Raw genomic sequence first — 26129 nt, 5'->3', positions numbered from 1 at the left:
CTGTTTTGTTCACACACCGTTGTAAATATAATGGAATTTGATGCTACTGTAATACAAGTGAGAGGTTTAGCGCTAGAAAACCTGGTTCAATCCACCATGTTCTACATTTGAAAATGCCTGTACCAAGTCAGCAATATGACAGTTGTTGTCCATTCGTTTGATGTGTTTTATGATTTGATTTTGCCATTTGATTAGGGACTTTCCGTTTTGAATTTTCCTCGGAGTTTAGTATTTTTGTGATTTTACATTGTACCAATGTCAAATCCCGTTATTCGATTACAATAAGATAAGGATCTAACCCTTTAATGGTGGTAATTTTATGCAATACTTTACGTGTTTACCTATTATCTTAAAACTATAAATGACAGATAGACATCTTGAATAAAAAAAGTTTCAATAAAACAATATCTACAAATAATTTAAATTTTAACAGAAATGATTCTCCTGAAATAACAAATTATTTTCGGCACAAAACTTAAGAAGATAGAAAGAAACTGTTTATAGTAATTGATCGGCAATACAATGTCAAGAAACATAATTTTTGTGAGTCAGTGTGCTTCTTCACAAAGAATGATTTTTTATGACCCTAAACAAGGAATTAATATATACGTTTCAAATTTTGATAGTAAAAACTAAATAATTTTACAATAATTAGGAATGATTTGTTCATCCGTAAACAATGTTTATGGCATGCTGATAGTGCACCTAAAATTAAACATTTTGTTTCCATATCACTGTAGCTAATAGAACCAGACGAACCTTTACGAGAGGGTAAAATACGAGACTCAAACAAGACCACATTGATGACACAACTTGAAGAATATGGATATCCTGTTGTAGACCTGAAAGTTGGTAAAGATACGTATGTATATAATATAGGAAAGTATCATATACAGACTCTTGAGTACATCATGTCTGAATTTTTCGTGTTACATATTCAGCCTGATTGAAATTCAAAACTTTTGAAATCAGAAATTTGGAAAAAAGCACAATTAAAAACCCTCTGTATATTTGGTTTGTCCGATGCATTTGTTTTGATTTATCTTCTTCGTCAAAGCACAAGCCATATTTCAAAGCCTGGAATACTGAGCCGATATTGACATAATTCATATCGGTTTATAGAGGTTACTTGTGAAGACTTTGCATTGGATAAACTCATCATAGATATCAGGATAATACTTGGGTACGCAAGACGAGCGTTTTGACTGCAAAAGAATCGCCAATGACGCTCGAATAAAAAAAGTATCAGAGAAGCTGACATAGTGAAGCACTATACACCCCCGCTTATTCATTGATTTGAGGTTAAATGAAAGATATCTATAGGTTATCACTGTATTTAAATTTCTGTTGTTTTGTATGCATGTGTCGTTTTTTATTATTTATTTAAATCCGATAAGATCCAAATAAATAATCTTGAAACATAATCTGTAGTATTACTTTTGCAGTCCTACATCTCTTCTCACTGTGTTAAAGATTGGCTTAGAGAAAACAGATGTCATTATATCAACTGGAGGTGTATCAATGGGAGAAAAGGTGTGTACTCAAAGTTCCTTCATTATTTTATAAATCTTCCTGTCGATGTCTCTTGCTATTTGCTGTCCATGTTTTGAGTAATTATGTTTTTTTATAGTATGAAAACGTATCTCGGTCTAACGAGTGAATATATTTTATAATTTTTTATTGTTAAATATAAAATTGTGTTTCGTGAAATAAGGCTTGGTATTAAAACCATTACATATACTTCAATAGGTATTGTTAATGTTTAAAAGGAAAATAACAGTAGTGCTACTTTTTAGCCCCTTGAATTAGAATATCATGAAATAAAATAAATATATAAAATGACAAAATGTTTACAAGACACAAGTTTGTCTCTAACCTTTTCTTAAAAGCTAATACACTCAAACGAAAGCACTATCCCTTATTAATTTAACGAATTAATTGACCTAATTCCTACAGATTATATTTGTGTTTCTGTTGTGTCGTTGTTCTCCTCTTCTATTTGATGTGTTTCCCTCAGTTTTTGTTTGTAACCCGGATTTGTTTTATGTCAATCGATTTATGAATTTCGAACACCGGTATACCGGTACTACTGTTGCCTTTATTTAAATCCAAAAAGTTTGAATGCCTAAATAAATATGATAAGTTAATGAGTTTTGAAAACCAAAACGTTCAAATAATTGAGACAAATCCTACTTATGTATATGCCTGGGTTAAACATAACTTTCCTGTTTCGAATGATTTTCAACCTGCTAAAAGTTCAAACTGTTGTTTCATATGATTTAAAGCACGTAGCACTTTAGTATAACTCTTCGAAAATTTTCTATAGTGTCATATTTAAGAAATGATTATAATGTTTAAGCCAAAACAATTAAATATATTACAGTTTTTTCTATTTGATGTATTCCTGTGACTATTCATGAAAAGTTTGGGTGTGAAAAGGTGATAACTGGTGCAGAAAAGTTTTAACAGGGTTATGTTTTGTCATGCTTTTTTGCTATAACTGTTTTAAACTTACTGACCAGGTAATATGATATGGATAAACAGTAAATAGTATGATTTAAACATCTGTACCCCTCACTTCGTCTGTAATATCCAATGGATAATCCAGATTTGTTATGATGGGTTTACACAACAAACTTATGATGGCATATTCCTTTGTTATCACAACAGGATTTACTGAAGAGTGTTTTACAGACAGACTTAAAAGCTGATATTCATTTTGGAAGAGTCTTTATGAAACCGGGGTAAGTAGTGTTAATCTGTTTAGTGACAGCTGTAAGATGTATCAATAATGATTTTGAACTTGTGATAGAAATGATGCATATTATTCCTCTTTGATTGAGTTGTCATGTTGTTACATGTAGATAGGTCTTCAGATATTTTTCGAAGAGTTGAATATAAAAGATCGAAATTTTAATATATAAATATTGAAGATAAGAAAACATAATGAATTATTATGTGTTAAACCACAAAGTGTTTTCTTTCTGTTTCGACCTATTTTGGATGCCTCTTTACTATGACCTTGATCTGAAAGTATATAATACAACGATAATTAAATACTACAACTGCATAACATAACATTTAAAATGATATAACTGTGTAATCAATTAATTTTGTTTATTGCACTATTGTAATTCATCAACGTATTTTACTTCCAGATGTTTACCCGAATTTGTTTTGACTGATTCATCTTAAAAACGTTTTAATAACAGATATTCGAAATTTCATATGTACACATATTGCTTCTTATTTTACATGATTACTTATAATTTGATCGTTAAAACATAAATAAATTTAAAGATCATCTTATTTGATTAACGTTTCAATAAATTGATATTCAAAATGCTCTATGTATATGTCATTGCAACTGAAAATTAATATGTTATTGATCATTATAAAAATGAAAATTGAGCATTTGTCCTTAAAAGTTAACATTTCAGTAGTAGATATCGAAATTGTATATGTACATGTTTTTTATATTTCTGTTCATTTCATCTGAAAACTAATATTATGATCACTAGAAAACATAAAAATTGAGAATTCATCATTAAACATTAAATGAGGATTACACACAAAGTTGACATCACAATCAAATTACAATTTTGTTGTTGTTTCAAACATTAATAAAAGCATTTGCTAATAGCCGTCAGTTTGGATTAATTCTGTCAAAATAAGCTTAAGAAATACTTGCTGATGTGGTATTGACTTTTGAGTGAATAACTCAGTCTCATTTGTAAAAACAAAATTACGGAAACTCCGAGGAAAATTTAATTCGAAATTCCTTTATGAAATGGCAAACTCAAAAGCTCAAACAAATTAAACGAATGGAAAACAACTGTACATGTGTCATATGTATCCGTATTCGTGCTAACTTCAATTTGACATTAAACTGGGGATTGAGTAGCATGTCCTAAGCATATTTCTTTATTAAATATATTAAAAAGGGAAACAAGGTAGTATGCGGGAATACCTCCTTTGTTAGCTCACCTGGGCAAAAGGGCCAAGTGAGCTTTTCTCATCACTTGGCGTCCGGCGTCGTCCAACGTCCGTCGTCGTTAACCTTTACAAAAATCTTCTCCTCTGAAACTACTGGGCCAAATTCAACCAAAGTTGGCCACAATCATTATTGGGGTATCTAGTTTAACAAATGTGTTCGGTGACCCGGCCAACAAACCAAGATGGCCGCCATGGCTAAAAATAGAACATAGGGGTAAAATGTAGATTTTGGCTTATAACACTGAAACCAAACCATTTAGAGCAAATCTGACAAAGCAGTTAAATTGTTTATCAAGTCAATATCTATTTGCCCTGTAATTGTCCGATGAATTGGACAACTGCTTGTTAGGTTGCTCTCTCACAATTGGTAATTTTTAAAGAAATTTTGCCATTTCGGTTATTATCTTGAATAGATACTATTATAGATAGAGATAAACTGTAAACAACAATAATGTTTAGCAAAGTAAGATCTACAAATAAGTCAACATGACCAAAATGGTCAGTTGACCCCTCAAGGAGTGTTTGCCCTTTATAGTCAATTTTAAAAATTTTTCATTAATTTGGTAAATTTTTGTAAATTTTAACAAGATATTTTCCTCTTTAACGAAAGGGCCAAGTTTATTATAGATAGAAAAAAATGTAAGTAGCAAGAATATTCAGTAAAGTAAGATCTTCAAACACATCACCATCACCAAAACACAATTTTGTCATGAATCCATCTGTGTAATTTGTTTAATATGCACATAGACCAATGAGATCGACACAGGCTCTAAAGAGCCTCTAGTGTTAAATGTTTCAAAGGTAAAACGATGATTAACATATTATTTTAATATGAGACATAAATCAAACAAAGCTAATAAAATCGTCATTATATAATGGCACGTGTATGTCTGTGCCTTTATAAACATATTTACATCAGGTCATATAAACTCATACAGGAGAAAAAGAAATTATCATATTAGACTCATGACCGCATGTGTACATATTTGATCATCACGACGGGTAACACATGTGTTACAGGATCTGCTCACCTTTCCAGAGCACATATGATAACCCTAGTTTTTGTGTAGGCTTTTTTTTTTCTTTCTCAATAGTTTTCTACGTTCTGTTTTTTTATGCTGTTTGTCGTTTGGTCGTTTTTTATTTTTTGTAACAACAACAAAAAAATATTCTTTTTGTATTAGATATACTACTTAGGGCGTTCAACCGATTGGGTACTATCTAATTGACCCTTCGATAGTATGATTAATACAAGTGATACCTTTTAATTATTCAGAAAGTGGGTCTCTCCGCAATTTGACCTTATTTTAGGATAACGCATGATAAATGCAGGATATCTAGTTACTTTTAATGACATCATGGTGTAAATGTTGTTTATCATCCAGATGTTTGAAATAGCTTGAGATGGTTATCATATACCAAACACTTTGTGGCTTTCTTGATTGGCCTAATTATAATGCAATATATTTACAAGAAAGATTAGATTCACATTGAACAGCGGGTGAAATAGACAAGATAGTGTCAAAATCATAGTATACAAGGTCTTATTCATGCTTAACATATTCAATCTCAAAATTGTTTTTAAATTTTGCATCTTAATTTATTTAATCTGAAATCAACATTTTTTTTAAAATTTCATCATGTTTTACTGATAAAGATATTTTAAACGGCTTAGATATAAGATATATACAGTTCTTGTTAGAATTATTGATATCGTTAGAACCGGGTTATTAGTAACAAAGTTTGTCTGAATTTGTCTAGGTTCGCTTAATTCGCCGTCGAATTTGCTTGCTGGTGATCTTATTTGGTTGAAATCTTTGAAAACTTAAGACTGAACAAAACCAATAAAAAGCTGGAGTGATCGCAAGTGCTCCGTAAGGGCATGCATTTCCTGTTTCACTGATTGACATGTCGTGCTGTTATCTAATTGAAAGAGTTCAAACCCAACAACAATGTGTACCCATACAAGGTCAAACTATCTTGACCCTGTGTTTTCGTATGTCTCTTGTTCTTCTATTTTGTCGGAAGAATCGGATGTTGATGGTAATTGTGGTGTGTTGTATTGTGTGATTGTGTCGAATACTCCTGTTTCTGTTATGCTCTCCTATCATCTCGGAAAAAATTATATCAACTATTTTGAGATTTAACATCCTATGTAGTGCAGACAATTTGACTTTTCAATGATATATGGGTATTCGTTTAAACTACCACATACAATGTACAGCTCTTCTGGTTTATTGCAGTATCATAACTTACTTGCGACATTTTATGTTTGTGGAGTTTAGTTTTTAGAAAAGTTATCTGAAATGTAATTTTACCACTTGTGTCTTATTTGGAAATTATTTAATTTAGTGTTGATTTGCATGGAATGTGAGATATAAATACATGATATGTCAATGGTTTATGAGACTACACTTACCATAAACAACAACTCAATCGACAATTGTTTTGTTATGTTTGACACCAACATAATGATTTACCCTTAAACATTGTGAGAAAGTCCTTTCAAAATAGTCATATCTTCTTTAAAATAAAAATCTACAAATTTTAGTCTTAAACAGACATTTTGAACATAACAATATCTGAAACTCTGAATCATAAGATATATTGTCCTGTTAGAAGTTTGAGTTATTTTTCAAATGTTTTCTCACATTCGGCTTGCAGTCAATCTAAAACTGTTAACGAGCTTTTCCGACAATTCAGTAAGTAACTGTTTTATACAGGTAAATAACAACGATTGAATAGTCTGAGCATCGACTAAACACATCTTAAATGGATGAGGCGAATTGTTTGAACGGTTCTCAATTTACTGCACTGGCTATGGTCTGAAAATTAACTTATAGTCTGAGCATGACTTAATCATTGATCTGACCGGATTGTGTTTTTTCGGTATCGATTTTTGACTTTTGAACAGCGGTATACTACTGTTGCTTAGGTTGTTCTTATTTTTATGATTGAGTTAACATTTAGGTCCGTTTCTTACATATAGCAAGCAGCAGGTGAACTATATTTGAGTGAATATAGTGATTTTAAGGTGTTCGTGTTCGTTTGAGAGGGTTCTTGTAATCTTGACTCATTTTCTTGGTCCATCGGCCAACGTTATGTTTTCGTTATTATGTTCCTTTTTCGGATGCTATAGATCAACAAAATTTGATGAAAACATTTATTGTAAGGCGTAAATGTCCGTCTGATACTGTTCAATTGTCCTTGACCTTATTTTCATGAATCATTGATAATGTTAAGTTGTATGTGCTACCTGTTGCAAGACCTTGATCTTTCAAAATGTTAAGTAAAGCATGCAGTTCATGTTAGTCTGTGCTCTCTTGCTTAAAAGTTATTTATGTTAATAAAAGGACTGATTTTATCAATTTAGCGAGTACATGTCTATTCCATGATTGTATTTTTCGAAAAATGGGTGCCTCTGTTTGTTAACTATACTGAATTACCTTTTCTACCATTTAACTGCAAAACACCTAGTGAAAAAAATTTTAAACTATAAATATAATTAACATCTGTAAATTTTTACTTTGAAAACAACATACCCTTTTCTTTGTACATTATTTATTGTATGAAAACACCTTTATTTATTAGCAGATCAACTTTCTTGTTATGAGTCTGCTTTTTGTATATATTTATCTTTTGATCATGACGTAATAGGTAAAAGTTAAATAACAAAACTACCGAACTCCAAGGAACATTCAAAACAGAAACTCCCTTACGGCAATACCAAAAGCTCATTGACAAACACAACTGTCACATTCCTGACTTTATACGATATCATGCAGTCTCCAATTTTTACACGTGTAACTCTTATGGTAGAAAATAGCTTTGTTCTGGTGGAATATTAATTAATCTCTTCAAATATAAATCCACTTACACTATTGAGAGTTCTGTGTCAGGAATTTAAGACTAAGGTTAATTTTAGACGTGTTCAAACTTTTTGTCGCTTTAAGTGGAATCACTGGACGAAAATATTATTTAGGTTTAAATGTGATTTTTGGATTGAAGAAGTTCCAGATGGAAATGTTGCAATTTTGTAACACATTGCAGAATGATCAACCAAAGTAGCGACTTTTATCTTTGTATCACTTATTTTTTTTTCACTCAGTTCAATCTGAAACGACACATATCTCTTCATGCTTGAAACATGACACAACTATAAGAAAACATAATTGTAATGTTTAAAGAATAAAATAATTTGAATTACGCAGATACCAGTAGAGCCTTTGTACAAATGTATGTTTAAGTTTGCATGAGTATGAAGAATATTTAAAGTATTTAGTCATGTCGATTTCAATGTTTCTGGAATTTATATCTAGGGAACCTAACAAGCCATTTTATCTCTCTCTCAACGCTACCAGGCTTTTTGATTGTCACACCGTAATGTTAGTTTTTCATTTCGAGAATAGAGTAATTTCAGCCTCAATTGACATTCATTCTCTTACCAAATATTGCCATATATTTCTAGTTTATCCTGAAAAAGAATTATCGTTTCTTTGAGACCGTACTAGCATCATTATAACCGTAAGCAAAAGATTTAATAAGGCATAGTTTAATTTAATTTACATTTTTAAAGTTCGACCTTTCGGTGACAATCATATATAAAGTGGCCAGCCTTGTAATTTGTAGGAAAATTAGTTGTGTGTTGTCCGAAAAATGTTAGAAACTGTCTTAAGCAATGACTTATTTAGGAAATGCTTTATCAACTTATTTTCGAAAACGAGTTCAAGGTTTCAAACAAATTCTTGTGTTAGATCTTATAAGAAATCAAACGAATTATTTCTGTTCTTAATATGCTTCACAAATTGCATCAATGAATGCCACGCTTCAAATGACTCATGATCAGATCATGGTTTTCATAAGTTTTGAAGAAGAAAAGAATGTTTTGTCGCAATTACGGATTAAGTTTCTATATTTGGACCTTCGGTGGGACGGAAAGAACATTTGACCTGACTTTTGTATATTTTTTTGCATAACAATTGAAGAATTTGATTTTTTTATATAATTTCATCTATATAAGTAACCTACTTAATAATGAAATAACTTTTCAATTAAATATCTAAACTCTGTTTCCTTCTTACATAATGTTTAATTATATAATAATGTCAGAATAATGATGTGCTATTTTCATTCGATACATTAACAGTAGATTGATGCAATGCAAAATATATTTACAAGCTTCAATCATTATCTTATTAAAACTCTCTCCACTTAATTCTTATTTGTCTGAAATGTATAACATGCTGCAGTCTAGCAGAACACATTTCAGACATTTTCCAATCAGTGCTCCTACGGTTTAAACTTGACAATAATTACTGACAATGATAATAAATGTATGGAGTGGCCACTGGTCAGATGACCATTGAAGTAAAATGACTTTAACAAGACTGAAGTAGAAGCGAAGTGCTCATTAGTTTGGTTGAACGACTACCATCAGGTGGTATAATCTAACCTCATAATACAAGGGTGATTGCTATTTAGTCGGCATGGAACGGTTTCTTTTAATTATACCTACTTCGTTGAATTACTTTAATGTCAGATTATAATGGTCGATCTAATAAAACTATATGTTTTTTTCATCATAGGGGGTTTATTGCGATATGACTATCTTTCAAAGGTCGGTATTGATATACCAAAAAAGTTTTAAACCTTCGAAGCAAGATTATGTTGAAGATAACAATATGTGTGACAACTTAACGTGTCATAAAAATATGTGTTTACTTTTTCTTCTGCATGTTATATACAGTAATAACTTATTTATAAATTTGACTGTAATTTCGTTCATTATTCCAAACTGCAATAACACAAATTTTCACTTTGTTAAAAAGCCTGTTGTTTCAAACAGTTGTAAAACTTGATTTAATTACAGTAAAAGTGTTAAAGAGTAAAAGATATTATGAAGCATCTTGTTTTATACAGTGATTGTTTGCTTGTAATGGACTTTTACATCGATATAAAAAAAAAATCAATTACGTGGAAGGTAATAACTTTCACTACTTGTGCAACTTATATACTTCTTATGTATGTGAAACCTACGTAATCTTTTACTACATTGGCAACTTTCGTGTCTCTCGTACTTCTACTGAGTTTTTTCTGTGACATGGTAAATTAGATACAGATATTATCGCTTTGTACCTGACATTTTCTTGTTTATATATCAGGTTCGTACTAATTACTTTCACTCCGTTCTTCTTCTATTTTTGACATCATTGATGCCTACACCATAGCTACTTTGATGGTAAATATTGTGTATTCGTTTGTTGCTATAGCATTTTTTCATTAAATGTACTTTTTAAAAGACAGATGATATTTTAATAATTTGTTTTGTTATGGTTTCACTGTGTTCTTTGCACTGAAACGTTGCTCCATCTTATCTTGGGCTTTCCGTTTAACTCAGTATAAATAAACTCATCATAGATACCAGGACTAAATTTTATATATACGCCAGACGCGCGTTTCGTCTACAAAAGACTCATTAGTAACGCTCGAATCCAAAAAAGTTAAAAAGGCCAAATAAAGTACGAAGTTGAAGAGTATTGTGGACCAAAGTTCCTAAAATTTTTGCCAAATACAACTAAGGTAATCTATGCCTGGGGTAGAAAAGCAATGTTTTCAATCAAACAGTTACATTCCTACTGATGTATCCTATCGAATCGAATAAGAGTTAAAGCGACATCGTGTGTTGGTTGATATTTTGTTTTTATATCTTTTGCATAACATATAATGCATTGATACATAACATTTCTTATCAATACGCCAATTTAATACCATATTTAATTTTAGTGGCTATTGTATCTGCCGGTTTATTCCCATAACCGTGTGGTTATAAATAAAACCATTGATAACATTTAACGTCATAAAGAAGACATGGACAGTTGTTCTTTCATCAAGATAGAATCGATCATCATCTTTAAACAAATTATCAACATTTTTACATTCTACTCTCATTAAAGATATCTTCACAGAATTTCCCGATGAATGTAAATCCAGAAAATCGCACAACATTTATAAAGTGGTTTTTTATTCACTTAACAAGTTGCATCGATAAGTTGCTTGTGAATTGATAGTCCCCGATGGTATCATCAGATCGGTAGTCTAAGCATCATGAAACTAAATTTCAACTCCCTCAAATAAATTTGGCTATTTTAGGTCCCTCATTGTGCTAACATTGACACGTGCATGTCCTTGCTTTCAAATGTTTGGATTTGCGTGTTCCTGGTGAAGGTAAACCCAGACAAACCCTTTGGACGGACTTAATTTATAAAGCAAGATTGTCCTTAACCGCTTTCTTTTACTTGTGGCGATTTAGAACTTGACATTTTGCTGAAGACTTTAGATTGTCTAGATGTCTCCTATTTTATATGGATAATTTAGTTGTTAATTCATGTGTATATAACTTCCTACAAAGAAAAGAAATGCATGGTTTCATTACCAATATTTAGTGCTTGAACTTGCGTTCAGTAACTGCGAGCACTTAAACAACATTGTTTTATTTTCGGGGTTTCTTTTGGTGTTTTAATTTTATTACATATTTTCAGCTGTGTCTATTGTTCCTTTGTTGATCGAGATAAAAGAAGGATGTTTTGTATTAAGTAATTATATTTAACTATATTTTAACATTGCCCTATGTTGGTGAGTCTGTCCACAGTTTGAAATCTCATCGGTGGTCCTATGTGTTTTCTCTACCACGGATTTCATGTTAGTCGTTCATCATGAATTTCTTTGAAATATCTCTTGAATCAATGCGTTTTAATTGTCCATTATGCATTGTGTGCACTCCTCCCTTTCCGATTTAATTAGGCATTAAACATTGTGTGCACTCCTCCCTTTTTTATTTAATTATGCATTATACATTATGTGCACTCCTCCCTTGTGTAAGTTGTACAGGGACCTCTGAATGGTTGTGTTTATTCAAAGATTGATATTAATAAAACATATCATGCAGTAATCTGTTTTATAGTTTGTTTAACGAAGTATCAAGAACAGCTCAGTATGCGTTTAAATGTCTTTTTGATAAAAATATATTAGTCGTTATTAAATCGTGTAGCTAAAAGATAGTAGATTTATTTTTTTTAAAGAAGGTGAACACCGTATTGTTTCGGCATTAATGCATTCTTTTTTATGTCACATTACCAATCGTTTTATACGCCCTGGAAAAAATTGTGAGAGTGGCTATACAATCGACGCTTTGTCCATCTGTCCGTCCAAAATGAAAGGTTTTTAAATGTTTACAAGATTGTATTGGAGTAGCCGCTTTTAACACTAGCTACCATGAAATCCAAGTCTACTCAATTTTTACTGTGGTGCTAATTTCTCTTTTTTTCAGGATAAAGCCCCTTGGATTGTATCAAAATGGGTGAAAAACGATTTTTGAAAGATAACTTAATTTCGGTTTTAATTTAAGTTTTACCTAATAATGTAAAGGAGGTTAAGAAGGATTTTCATTGTCACTGAAATTGCCTTTCAATCGTTATGCCCTTTTAATTGACCATGGTGGAATATCTGTGTCTCATGCAGATAAATGCGGACTAGTTTCACTTGTCGTTCCAACAATCGTGTCCTCTTTTCTGTGATTGTGACATGACCAAATGCTACTTATTATAGAGTTAAAATTGTCAAAAACAGCACGAATGAAACAGGAACTATCAACCCTTTCTTTGTATCTGATTGTCTAATTACCGAGACTTATGGTGTTTGATTACACCCTGGTATCTTCATCCTCTACATGTGTCAAAACGGTGCGAGTCGGTTTTCAGGATATATAATTCTTTTATTAGGTTTGTTTATTGCATTTAAGAAAAAGTTTTCCTGATTTTCAGCTAGTTGGAACCAGGATCCTATAATTTTATATTAGTTCAAGTTTTATTTGCAAATGCCGTTTCTTATTCTTTGTCTGTGTTTTCTTTACAAATGGAATACTTAATCGTTAAAGAAACGAAAATAGTCACCCAGCCAAAAAGCGTACTCTAACATAATGAAATAGTATTTGTAGTATTATGTAAGCCAGACATTGGCTGCAGTTGACACATTTGTTATTCCATGTAATTCCATGCATTACGGAAGAATAAACATTTAATTGTTATTTTATCATCGTCATTTGGCTGACTGTAGCATATCCAAACACTTAGTGAAAGTGATAGTTTTTGTATAAAAAAAAATCTTGTACCGCTACTCTATGAATTCGATTACTAGTACGTTAAATAAATACAGACCAATAAATAAAAAAAATATAATTGTTTTCACAATGACAGTCAAAAAAAGTAATGCAAGTTGTAAAACATGATCGTAAAGAATGCAAAAATGATAATTGGAAAGTGTGATAACACATAGTTTACATACGTATGTGTCACTTGTATGCAACATGCCATAAAAAATGAAATTAGGTATCTGGTCTGCATGTTGGCAATTGATTAGGTAATTTGTCTTATCGCAACATTCCTCTTGATAACACGTAACCTTCCATATCTACAATTCGTATAAGATGTTTGCGGTTTACCGTTAAAGCTTTTCATTTCTCTGTATTTTCTCACCTTTATCATACAGAAAGAGGTATCTTCGTCCAAAGAGGCAATTGTTTTTTCGGACACTCTTCTTTATGGTTTAAAATCTACGTCAATTTAACGGATTACGTCAATGTTTACTCCATTATCAATGTAATTAGCAAGGTCAATTCACATTTGCAAGATCATCAAACGATTAGATGGCGGCGGTGTGCCAATACCGCATATACTGATTTTCGTTTCCCCGTACTATTGACATGAAAGATGTTTTGTTTGTATACGTTCGGATTCGTGTTATCAAACTGTATTTTTTTTTCTAATTTTACTATGTTCATAAATATTGTTGTTTATTTCATATAATAAAATTGAGAATGGAAATGGGGAATGTACGTACATTTTCTAGGTTATTGAACTTCAAAGTTTATTAATATACTTTCATAAATTTTTTTATTTTCCTTTAGAAGTTAAAGTTCGGAGGGGTGTGTGGGGTATTAAAGCAATTCGAACTCGTACCGCAAATAATTCAATTTATTTCAGTAGTTGACTTGAACATTTGCTCTGTTTCGATTTATGTTGAGGAAATAATTTCGGAAGAACGCTGATTATATAGAGCCTGGAAAATTAGTTACTAACCAGTAAAATCAAATCTGGCGAATTTGAAATATAAAGGTGGGATGAGCTTTCTTGCATTGGATCATCCGGTAGTTATAGTACACATTTTGAAAAACAAAACAAAACAAACTCAAAAACTTACATTTTCATCATAATGTCTTAATTTTCCATCTTCTTTAGGAAACCAACAACATTCGCCACAATCAATGGTCCAAGAGGGAAAACACTGTTCTTTGGTTTGCCTGGCAATCCAGTGTCAGCAGTAGTAACATGCAATCTATATGTCATTCCCACATTACGGAAAATGTCTGGGTGTCCTAATTACCAACGGACATTAATGAATGTAAAGGTAAGCAACGTACACAGTTTGCTTTCTTGCTTTAATAGTGGCAAGGACTATACAAATCCTTGAAGAGTGGTGATAATACTTGGCAAAAAGTCAATGCGTCAAATGAGGTAAATTGTTAAAGGCCATATGGTGACCTAACGTTGCGGAGGGTTGTCTAATGGGCAATCAAACCACATCTTCTTTTTATAAAAAATTGTAAACACCCTTTTTGTCGAGCCTTCGACTTTAGTCGAAAAAGCGAGACTAAGCGATCCTACATTCCGTCGTCGTCGGCGTCGTCGGCGGCGTCAACAAATATTCACTCTGTGGTTAAAGTTTTTGAAATTTTAATAACTTTCTTAAACTATACTGGATTTCTACCAAACTTTGACAGAAGCTTGTTTATGATCATAAGGTAGTATCCAAAAGTAAATTTTGTAAAAATAAAATTCCATTTTTTCCGTATTTTACTATAAATGGACTTAGTTTTTTCTGCGAGGAAACAAAACATTCACTCTGTAGTTAAAGTTTTTAGAATTTTAATAACTTTCTCAAACTATCCTGGGTTTGTACTAAACTTGCACAGAAGCTTGTTTATGATCATAAGATAATATCCAGAAGTAAATTTTGAAAAAATAAAATTCCATTTTTTCCATATTTTACTTATAAATGGACTTAGTTTTTTCTGCGGAGAAACATTACATTCACTCTGTGGTTAAAGTTTTTAGAACTTTCTTAAACTATCCTGGGTTTGTACCAAATTTGGACAGAAGCTTGTTTATGATCATAAGATAGTATCCAGAAGTAAATTTTGTAAATAAATAAATCCATTTTTTCCATATTTTACTTTTAAATGGACTTAGTTTTTCTCCAGGGAACCATTACATTCACTCTGTGGTTAAAGTTTTAAAAATTTTAATAACTTTCTTAAACTATCCTGGGTTTGTACCAAACTTGGACAGAAGCTTATTTATGATCATAATATTGTATCCAGAAGTAAAGTTTGTAAAAAGATTACTCAGTTTTTTCTGTAATTTACTTTTAAATGGACTTAGATTTTCTTGCAATCATAAAATAGTACATGTAACAAGAGGAATATTTTTATTGATTTTTTCCCTCATTGTTGTTGAGTCTGCAATTTACAGCAAAAATAGGCGAGACACTGGGTTCCGCGGAACCCTTACAAATTTTTATTTATTAAAACACATACACACTCATATACTGCATGCTTAAAAACGGGACATGTTTTTCTTTGTATTTGAATCATAACTCATAACTACTGCATCTTCACAAGGTTAGTATGAACAGCTGACATCTTATATACATCAAATTGACACTCTGCTATCATTTTTTATGATCAAGTAGAGATTAAGTGAACGAGCACCAAATTGTCTGCGTCAAAACAACTAGAACGACAAATTGTCAAATATTATAATTCTACAGGAGAGTGGCAGACTGTTTCGACATTTGTTTTTGTTGAAGGCAGTATTTTAAACTCAAGTTGTCTTTTGGTTATTTGTGTCGTCGGTTGACGCATACCCCATATATCCTCTTATTTTATAATAAACAGGGACAAGTTATTTATTATAACATGTTAACCGTAATATAACCATTTGAGTATAGTACGTTTGAGTGTAAATATATCAGTAAGCATATCACTATTATGCCATGAAGATGTCGGAAATGACATATTTGACCAGAAATGGACAATTAAACAGTGTTCGGCAAATTAAATTAAAGCCGCATCATATAAATTCTAATATTTTAAGTGGGTCAATTTGTATGAGAACGGGGCACACTATGAAATCATGGCTCCAGTTTTCCTATTTTTAGTTATTTATTCTAGTTTGTTAATAGGCGATTTCAAAGTTTTCTGTATTGACAAAGCTCTGACGTCCGACGGCCCAAAAAAAATAATAAAATTCTTAGCAATGTAGGAATAATACCGTTGTGAGGTTATAGTCAAGTCTAATAATCAAGATTGTTTTTTTTTCAAATATGAATTGTGTTATATCAAATTAACAGCTCAAGGAATTGTATTGATATTTTTCAGAAATTTTAAAGCATTTTATTTGTTTACTTAAATTTAGGTAGAAAAGGACATACAACTTGACCCTAGACCAGAGTATCATAGAGCAGTTTTGCAGTGGACAGATGATGACCACTTACCAACAGCTTTAAGTACAGGAAACCAGATCAGTAGTCGGCTGCTTTCAATGTCGTCTTCTAATGTTTTACTAATGCTACCGCCTAAATCTGCACAAAAGCATATGGTTACTAAAGGTGAAGTTGTAAAAGCTATGGTGATTGGTCGGTTGTAGTTTATCAGACGAAGGTGTAACTTTCATGTTGAACGCACCGTTGTTTAATACCGTTGTACGAATTCAAAGTTCAAGCTACCTTGTAAGGAGTTTTTACGGGTTTTTTGGTTTATTAGGATGAGTGCTTTAATATATACACGATGTTTTTAAAAATTAAATAAAATAAGTATATATACCTTGGTATTGTTTCATTTATTTAAAACAATTTTTGCAGATAATTTTAGTTGGTTACTGTACTGAAAACATTAACATTGAAAATTATAAAACGTATGTTGATGATAAATGAGCATAAAAAGGAGATGATGTATTATTACCAATAAAGCAACTGTCCACAAGAAGACCAAAGGACAAAAACGTAAACAACTGCAGTTCGCCGTATGCACCAAAACAATAAACAAATCCATACTGCATAACAGTTTATAAAGGTTCCTGGGTGATGAAATGTGAAAACAATACAACAAAGAAAATGAATGGCACGACTTAAGCTAGTAACCTTTTATCAAATTCACCAGACAGAAACCAATGACAACCAATAGTCTTTAGGATATTTGGACATACACAAAACGAATGTGGTGGGGTTAAACATATTTGCAAGCAGTCAACACTTCCCTAACCTATGATAGTGGTGAATCAACATAGTATCAGAACAGACTGAAATAGATCAGTTAAAAAAGGGCTAAACTTTACAGATGAGTACTAAATACACGAATGAAAAAACCAAATTTCGATTTTGAGACCACTCACAGTTATTAAAAACTACTTAGAAGTCAAATTTCAACCAATAAAGGGGCCACATGTTTATCAATCAGTACACATCCAACAGTTTAACTTTAAAGACGTCAAAGCGGTCTGAGTAATGCATGACAATTTGCAATTCCATAGTATACGTAATGACAGGATGTAGGACCGTAGTGTAAAAATAACTGGATAACAATGCATATTACATTAGCTATTAGTATGCTGAAATATACATTGGCTACCATATATAGGAACAAAGTATAAAGCCAAATGTAAACATAAAAGCAATGGAATAAAGCGGATAACATAACTTTATGTTAACCCAAATTATATAGAAATGTAGAGAGAAAGAAAGAAACTTTTAATCATACTATTTCTAATAATGTCTTGAAATGTATCATTGCTTCTCAGACACTATGTAAGAGTTTCATGAATAACACACAAGCAATACATCGTTCGATAAATCTTTTATATACATCCACAGTCTCTTAAACATGCAAAATTTAAAAGTACAATTTGTTTTCACTTACTTCAGTGAAAAAGAAACAATGGCATTAAGATCACACACAGACACACCAAAAAGTATAAATCTATCTTCCATACTTGAAATAAACGAATTTAACAGATAGATATTTACAGGTGAGGACGACATATGCTTCTGTTATTATCTTCAATAAGTATGCACAATTGCAAAATTCGAAACAATATACCCTTAGGTGCATCTTTTGCTTTTTGTTCACACAAATATTTATAAATCAAACAAATTTTTTATTTGAAAAGAACAGTGTATCCCAATTCTTATTAAAAGCACATACAATATTCCGATTAAATAGCAGAAAGGAGCCCAATGCCACCAATGGGTCTTTAATGCAGCGCGATAATCCCGCTTCCAGCTGACCTCTAAACTCTTCAGTTTTCTTAGACTTATGCTTTTTGATTGTTTCCGTAGTATTCTCTATCACATTTTTTCGTCGGGTGTCATATCTGTGTCTATTTGTTTTAAGAACTGAATTAAGGACACCATGACCTCTTTTTTATATGTTTTAACGAAAGTTTGACTTCTATCTTCGACATTCCATCATCTATGTAATTCAACGCATCTTCTGATAAATGTCAGCTTAAATCACAGGAAATGTAGTCATTATGGTCTTCATTTCTTGTCATCTTGATATCAAGTTAAATTTCACTTCTTGAACCATTTGTTTTGTTTGGCTTTTTTTAAGTTTGTAGAGGTTATTGAACTAAGTAATCATAGATAATCTAGCATTTTCTCTTAAATGATACATCTAAAACGTATGTAACTGTATTTTCCGATTTCTTTTTATATTTACTGCAGTATTAGATATTTGATGAATTATCATTTTGAAAACTTTAATAAGAGTATATTCAAATCGCATAAAGAATATACCAAGTGTAATGACTTCCGCAAACTGTTTAGGAAGAATTTTTACTGGTCAGAGATTTAAAGTATACGAAATTGAGTTTGAGAAACAGGATCGAAGTTGTCACAAGTATTCTATACACTAGAAAGAATTGACAGTTTATGGATGTTTTTTTCTAAAATGCTTAGGTATTATCGAATAGTCCAATTCAAACAATGTATTGTCATTAAGGTTCCTATGATATGTTTATGGACATAATTTTTTCGGTTTATATCGTGTTTTCCGTTCGATTTTTTATTTTCTATTCTACATTCATTGAAGTTAAGTTTTTTTTTTAAAGAGAAATTGAAAGTTAAATTCTTTAAGTAGCACCAGGCCTCCCACTTATGTTACAGTCCCCAAATGGTACGTTAGCCATCTCATTATATTTGTTCAGATTTCCCTCCTCAAATTATAAATTTAACCATATGCTCTTAGAAGTAGTTTTTCCTCAAACCAAAATATATTCACATGCAATATTATTTATTGCCCTGAAAGTATATATATCAAATGGCATAAATGATTGAAAAGGTTAATAAACCCAACGAATGTAAGTAACTTTATTTCGGTAAACAAGACGATGTCTTGGGAACACAAATTTATAGCTTTGTGCGATTCCGAGTAGAAAAGTTCTATAGCACATTTTGTTGTTTGGAAAACTAAAATATGAGTCGTTGATAACAATAAACGTGACAATATGTTCAATAAGTATATGTCCAGTACACATATGATCTATCAAAGATGATAACCGTCTCCTCATTCTATGGACCAAACTTTGCCTTTATGTTCTTGTATAGTCTTTACAATTTCTGCTACAAAGCTTGAGCTAATTATAAACTAGCGTTACTCACTCAGGACGACTAGTTATAATTAAATGTCAATCAAGTTACTTACTCGATATATATTAAACTTTGCGCTATGAATAGCTCAGACAAATGAATCAACAAATTCAAATTCAAAAATTGTATGAGGAGACGATTATCGTCGTTCATTTACGCCAACACTAGTTTCACTTGGTTTTGTACATTGTTTCATGTGTTTTATACTGCAACTAGTTGTGTTTAATTCCTAATATAGTAACACAGCTATATTTTGTGCAAGGTCTATTTCATCATGGAACAATTTTTCCACAGTCAGGGGTTCATTAAGGGACGAAAAAAGTTTGACATTTGTGTTACAATTTAAAAAGCTATGAATTTATTTATTTAAGTGCAGTATAAAAACAATATTAGGTCAATGTCAGAAAAAAATCAACTTTTTTGTAGTCGATGTAAACTGGGAAGGGCTAGGTAGAACTTTGCTCTTCCCCAGTTTCTCATCCTCATACAAAAAAGTTGATATTTTTCTGACATTGACCTAATATTTTATATTTCTTTCATCACTGACACACTGAAATTGCGCTATTGAACTGTTTCACTTATAAGCACGCAAAGTAGGACGTTGATAATAATAAATACCTACGACATCATCTTGCTCGATAAAAAAAATACTTATTAAAATTCGATAATTTTCTTCTATCTATTTATCTCGTGCATGACTGCGATCTTGCCAATAACAGAATTGCATGATGCAAAATGTACATTGTATATATTTATTTTGGAGCCATAAATTATATTTTATGATAAGATGTATTGGTTTGTGAGAAGAAAAACAGGGTGTTGCGATATATTTTTCAAGTTGTATATTTGACATTTTCGTTCACAGTAAAGGAAGTATTGTTTATTTATTTTCAAAATACTTTTAACGCCGATATAAAAGTAGCAGTATCCATACAATTTGGTCTATGAACGATATGATTATAATTATATAATAAAGATTGTTATGTTATGAAACAATTTTTTATGCGCTTAGCATTCTTGCTAGTCATTTCATTTTTTTTAATGTTATGTAACAATTCCAGGATCGGAATTCTTCACTCAATCATAATACCTAAAAGTAAATATCATTTATTGATGTAGTTTTCATGTAGTGCAATTTATATTTTAATATATTTCATTGTGCACTGTGGCCCATGTACTGCTTTATTAGTCCCAAGTCGTGGAATTAAGGAAACTTACATTTAGCAAATAATGTATTATTATAGATTTTATAAAAATAATTTCGAATAAATGTTTAGAAGCAATAAAAGTCATATATAATTTATATTTCAATATCATGAATTACAAAAATAGCACAGGTTTTATAATTTTGTTAATGGATAACAAAAGCTTAACTCGTGATCTTTGAAAGGGTCTTGAAATCAACAATTTTAAATACAATAAAAGTTCAAACCATTTATATTTTAGTTTCATTTGAATTTATTGGCGTATGCATGCCTTTCTTATGTGATATTAGTACAGTATATGGGCATGGCATAGAAGGACTGAGTGTAATGTTGAAGATTACATATGTTGATTGTCTATTTTTAAAAATGCGTTTGGTCGCTACATCCTCGGATGGGGGCAGTTCAACATTTGGATGGTTGGATTGGACATTTTGTACCCTTCCTTTTGGATATATATAATGCATATTGAATAACAAAAAAATCATACTCTGTAATGTATCTTTTGACAGTAAAATACCTAAAGTTATCATTCTTATTCGCTATTTCATAAATTAACCTGCCAAAATTCTGACACATTTACGACTAACAAAATCGACATGTGATTAGTTTCAGGTACTTATGATTCAATCAGTAACCGTGTTATATATTTCATCTTAATTTCCAAGTCGACATGATCATATTGAAGATAGAAAAGGTAACCTATTCCAGCGGATCTTCCCTTACCACTAATTACATATAGTGAGTCCCCCTTTTCGAGGCTTCATCTCACTGGCCATCTTCGTTATCTAATGGTTACGATCCATTCCCCTCTAGCGGGGATCGGAGGGGTCTGGATAGTAACCCTTGGCTAGCAAAGATTTTTACTGATGTATACCCTATATCCCCCTTTTTCGAGCTATAGACTTCCTTTTAGAAGTTGAGCTGAGTACAGTTCTATTAACATCCTGTATCTATTTATACTCATTGTAGGGATGATACTAAAATGTTTTTCATTTGTTAATATATCTAAAAAAAATCTTAGCTGTTTGTGTTTAATGTACAATTAACTGCATTGTAAATAAGGAAACAAACGTATTTGTTTTTATCTATTTGTATTTCCTCATTGGAAAATTAGCTGTTCCAACACACAAAGTACTTTTCTTTGGGGTTTGTCCATGTTTTTGTAGGACTGTTTGAACGAGCTAAACATTTTGCAGATACCGGGTCGTTGCTTCTACTGAAGGTACATCTTGAAAATTAATCCTTGAAATGTTCAAATTAAATCAACTGTAGAATATCTAGCTTAGTGAATAGAAAGAGTACAATGTCTTTTTGCGTCCGCCTGTCCGTTTTTTGTCGAGCCTTCGACTTTTGTTGAAAAAGCGAGACATAGCGATCCTCCATTCCGTCGTCGTCGTCGTCGTCGTCGTTGTCGTTGTCGTTGTCGGTGGCGTCCACAAATATTTACTCTGTGATTAAAGTTTTTGAAATTTTAATAATTGTCTTAAATTTTCTTGGATTTCTACTAAACTTGGACAGAAAAAAATTGAGAATGGAAATGGGGAATGTGTCAAAGAGACAACAACCCGACCATAGAAGAACAGACAACAGCAAAAGGTCACCAACAGGTCTTCAGTGCAGCAAAAAAAAATCCCGCACCCCGAAGGCATCCTTCAGCTTCAGTATATACCAGCTCAGTGATAATGAACGCCATAATGGGCGCAAAATGCGGCGGGGTTAAACATGTTTATGAGATCTCAGCCCTACCCCTATACCTCTAGCCAATGTAGAAAAGTAAACGCATAACAATAGGCACATTAAAATTCAGTTCAAGAGAAGTCCGAGTCTGATGTCAGAAGGTGTAACCAAAGAAAATAAACAAAATGACAATAATACAAAAATAACAACAGACTACTAGCAATTAAGCTTGCTTTAGCCCAAAATATAGTAGCGAGAAGTAAATTTTGTAAAAAAAAAACAAATCCTGTTTTTTTCGTATTTTTCTTATAAATGAGCATAACTTTTCTGCCAGTTAACATTACATTCTACCGGTGGTTAACGTTTTTAATATTTAAATAACTTTCTAAAACTATCCTGGATTACTACTCAACTTCGACTGAAGCTTGTGAATGATCATAAGATAGTATCCAGTAGTGAATTTTGTAAATATAAAATCCTGTTTTTTTCGTATTTTCCTTTTAAATGGACTTAGTTTTTCTGCCAGGAAACATTACATTTACTCGGTACTTAACGTTTTTTTTTTTAAATCTTAATAACTTTCTTAAACTACCCTGGATTTCTACTAAACTTCGACAGAAGCTTGTTTATGATCAAAAGCTAAGGCTGCAATTAAAGTTCTTAAAACATTTATTAGATTCATAAAGTAGGCGAGACACCGGGGTTCCGCGGAACCCTTCTAAAAAAAATATTGGTCTATCCACATTTCTTATTGATATCCCATCTTATTTATTGATCAATTTCAAATGAAAATGGTAGGAAAGGGTCAGTTCCCTAAATTTATTTACTACTAAGGCCGTTTTCAAAGTTCTTCAAATTTTAACCAAAACTTAAAAATCATAGCGCATCATATTAGTATTTTGGGGTTGTTGCATCACTATGTCGTATATGTATGCCAAACATGGGAAAAAAATATAGATGCTTTAACATGACTTAATACGACATTTTCAAAGATCAGGGCAATTGTTGAATAAATCTTAAATAAAAAAAAAATATGTCGGAGATTATCAAGCTATTTGTTTGCTGGGTGTTCTCTGTTCTAGTAAAAAGCTTTACAATTGTGTATCAAATCGTCTACCAAGTTTCTTCATTTTTCAAATTTCGATCCTTGCGAGTGAACACTTATCTTGTAAACGCAACTTGGTCTGAACAAATGACTAAATTTCAATGCCAGTTGCACATCATATTTCTTACGTAATGCAATCTCGCACCTCTTTTTTAATTAGATTTTCTGACAGATTTGAATTGCCTCATCTATACAAGACAATAAGCATGTGTCTGCAAAACCACTGACGCTTCCAATGACATTACCTGGAATTCTTTCTTGCGTAATGAAATCATACACACCGTATTTTATTTTGATATCCAAATAATGATTGTCTTTGTTTAAAATAGTATGAAACATACTTATATATAGTTATCAAAGGTATCAGGATTATAATTTAATACACCAGACGCGCGTTTCGTCTATATAGATGTTGTATCTACGGTATAGGGACAAACGAGATCTGCTTACATATTTTCTTATTTTTGTCCTCTTTATTATAATATAATTCATTATTATATTATTCATCTAGGCTCACAGATATACACGTATAAAATTGGCTAGAGTTCGAAGTAAAATATTGCATAAGTGACACAGAACCTTTATATTTGATATAAGAGTATACCGCTGTTCGAAATTAATAAATCGATTGAGAAAAAAACAAATCCGGGTTACAAACTAAAACTGAGAGAAACGCATCATATATAGGAGGTAAACTACGACACAACTGAAACACAACATTAAAATGTAACACAAACAGAAACGAACTATGATATAACAATGGCCATTTGCCTGGCTTGGTTCAGGACATTTTAAGAAAAAAGAAAAGAACCTGGTTTTGTGGCATGCAAATCCTTCCGCTTTTATAGCAATGTTAAATATAACATTTAAATGATAACATTACATGACAGAACTACAATGCAAATAATTTGGAGAACATATAGGACAGAGAAACACGAATAATAGCTAACAAAATGTACCAGGTTTAAAATTTAATACGCCAGACGTGCGTTTCTTCCACAAAAGACTAACCAGTGACGCTCAGATGAAAAAGTTCGAAAGCCAAAACAAGTACAAAGTAGAAGAGCACTGAGGACCAGAAGTTCCAAAAAGTAGTGACCAATACGGCTAGGGTTTTCTGTCTGGGGTAAGAACATCATTATTATTAAAAATTAACACTAAATTTTATAAAATGGCTATATAATATATATATACATAAGTTGTTTCAAAGTATTAACGGGGGTCTTCGGAAGCCGAGGGATAGAAGTTCAAGATCATATGTGAAAATTTGTTGTAAAACGTATCTGATTGGATAAATATCAAGTCAGATATAAAGTAGTCGAAATATTGTATCACTAGCCTGTGAACATTAAGGTTATGAGATGGAATTCCGCGCGTTGCATGAGCAGTCGACTCTAATCTTAATTCATTTGATTGCAAGTTTTCCTACCTAAGGTCAGTAGTTCTCTATTGGCACTCCTTCTTTTTCCACCAATAAAAACCGACTTCCACGAAAGTGCTGAAAATGGTGTCCAACTCCAGCCAATCAATCAATCAATCAAGTATAATTTACAGGATTTCGCATTATTATAACACCAACAAACAGGAGTCAATATATCTGTTTTGACACATTTTCTTTTCACGTTTTCAGTACAGCACTTATCATTTAATGGTTTTGTTTAATGTAATTTCTTTTGATGTCACCACAAGTATTTTAATGTGTTTTACAAGAGTACAGTTTCTGTCAATTCAGAGTTTTCTAATTTGAATATCAGTTGATATAATAAAGTGATACAAGGAAGAAATTTCAAACGTTATACCACACTTGGGATGGTGGTTCATTCAACATGTAACAAAACCACAACTATGAATGAAATTTGATTATTTTTAAATTACATAGGACACTTTACACTTCCGTAAAGATTGAACACTTGTTAAAAACGGTTTCTGAAGTGCTTACTTTTACTATAAAATTTATTGTAAGCTACTTGAATTCACGTTAAGAAATACCATTTCATTATACATCCATATATAGACATATGAAAACTTCCAAGTATTGTTAGCAACATAGTGTGCTAGTGACCTAATACAGTATATATGGGGTCAGTAAATTCAATATGGGGTGAGAGTGAAGCTAGAATGCACATGCAAACTGAATTGAAAATTAACATATACATATACTTCTTTTTGAATAAGATAAACTGTCAAATACATGTATTTGATATTGCATTCACTAAGTGTCATAGAATGATCCAGGAATGTCTACAGTTGTCTGGTTTTTTTAAGTTATGCCTCCAGATTTAATCTGAACATAATACTATACGTGTAAACAAATAATTACACACATCCAGTTGGCCTTTCGTTGCATCTGATGTTCGACTTTTTGCTAAATTACAGCACTTTGACTT

At 31.7% G+C, this 26129-nt stretch overlaps 1 protein-coding gene across 2 annotated transcripts in view; it reads left to right on the top strand.

The window, feature by feature from the left end:
- The window catches only part of LOC143068205 (gephyrin-like), a 115946-nt gene extending 99014 nt beyond the window's left edge, over positions 1-16932 (top strand). For both annotated transcript variants that reach the window (XM_076242078.1, XM_076242077.1), the window contains 5 exons: positions 741-862; positions 1446-1533; positions 2671-2744; positions 14289-14457; positions 16527-16932. In XM_076242078.1, coding sequence (XP_076098193.1) covers positions 741-862; positions 1446-1533; positions 2671-2744; positions 14289-14457; positions 16527-16757 — 684 coding nt within the window. In that variant the 3' untranslated portion in view covers positions 16758-16932. The remainder of the gene's footprint in view (positions 1-740; positions 863-1445; positions 1534-2670; positions 2745-14288; positions 14458-16526) is intronic.
- The last annotated feature ends 9197 nt before the right edge of the window (positions 16933-26129 follow it).

Source organism: Mytilus galloprovincialis, chromosome 3, assembly GCF_965363235.1.
Source record: "Mytilus galloprovincialis chromosome 3, xbMytGall1.hap1.1, whole genome shotgun sequence".
Classification (NCBI taxonomy): Eukaryota; Metazoa; Mollusca; class Bivalvia; order Mytilida; family Mytilidae; genus Mytilus; species Mytilus galloprovincialis.
The sequence above is the reverse complement of the archived record's forward strand: the minus strand, read 5'-3'. Positions and strand labels throughout refer to the sequence as shown.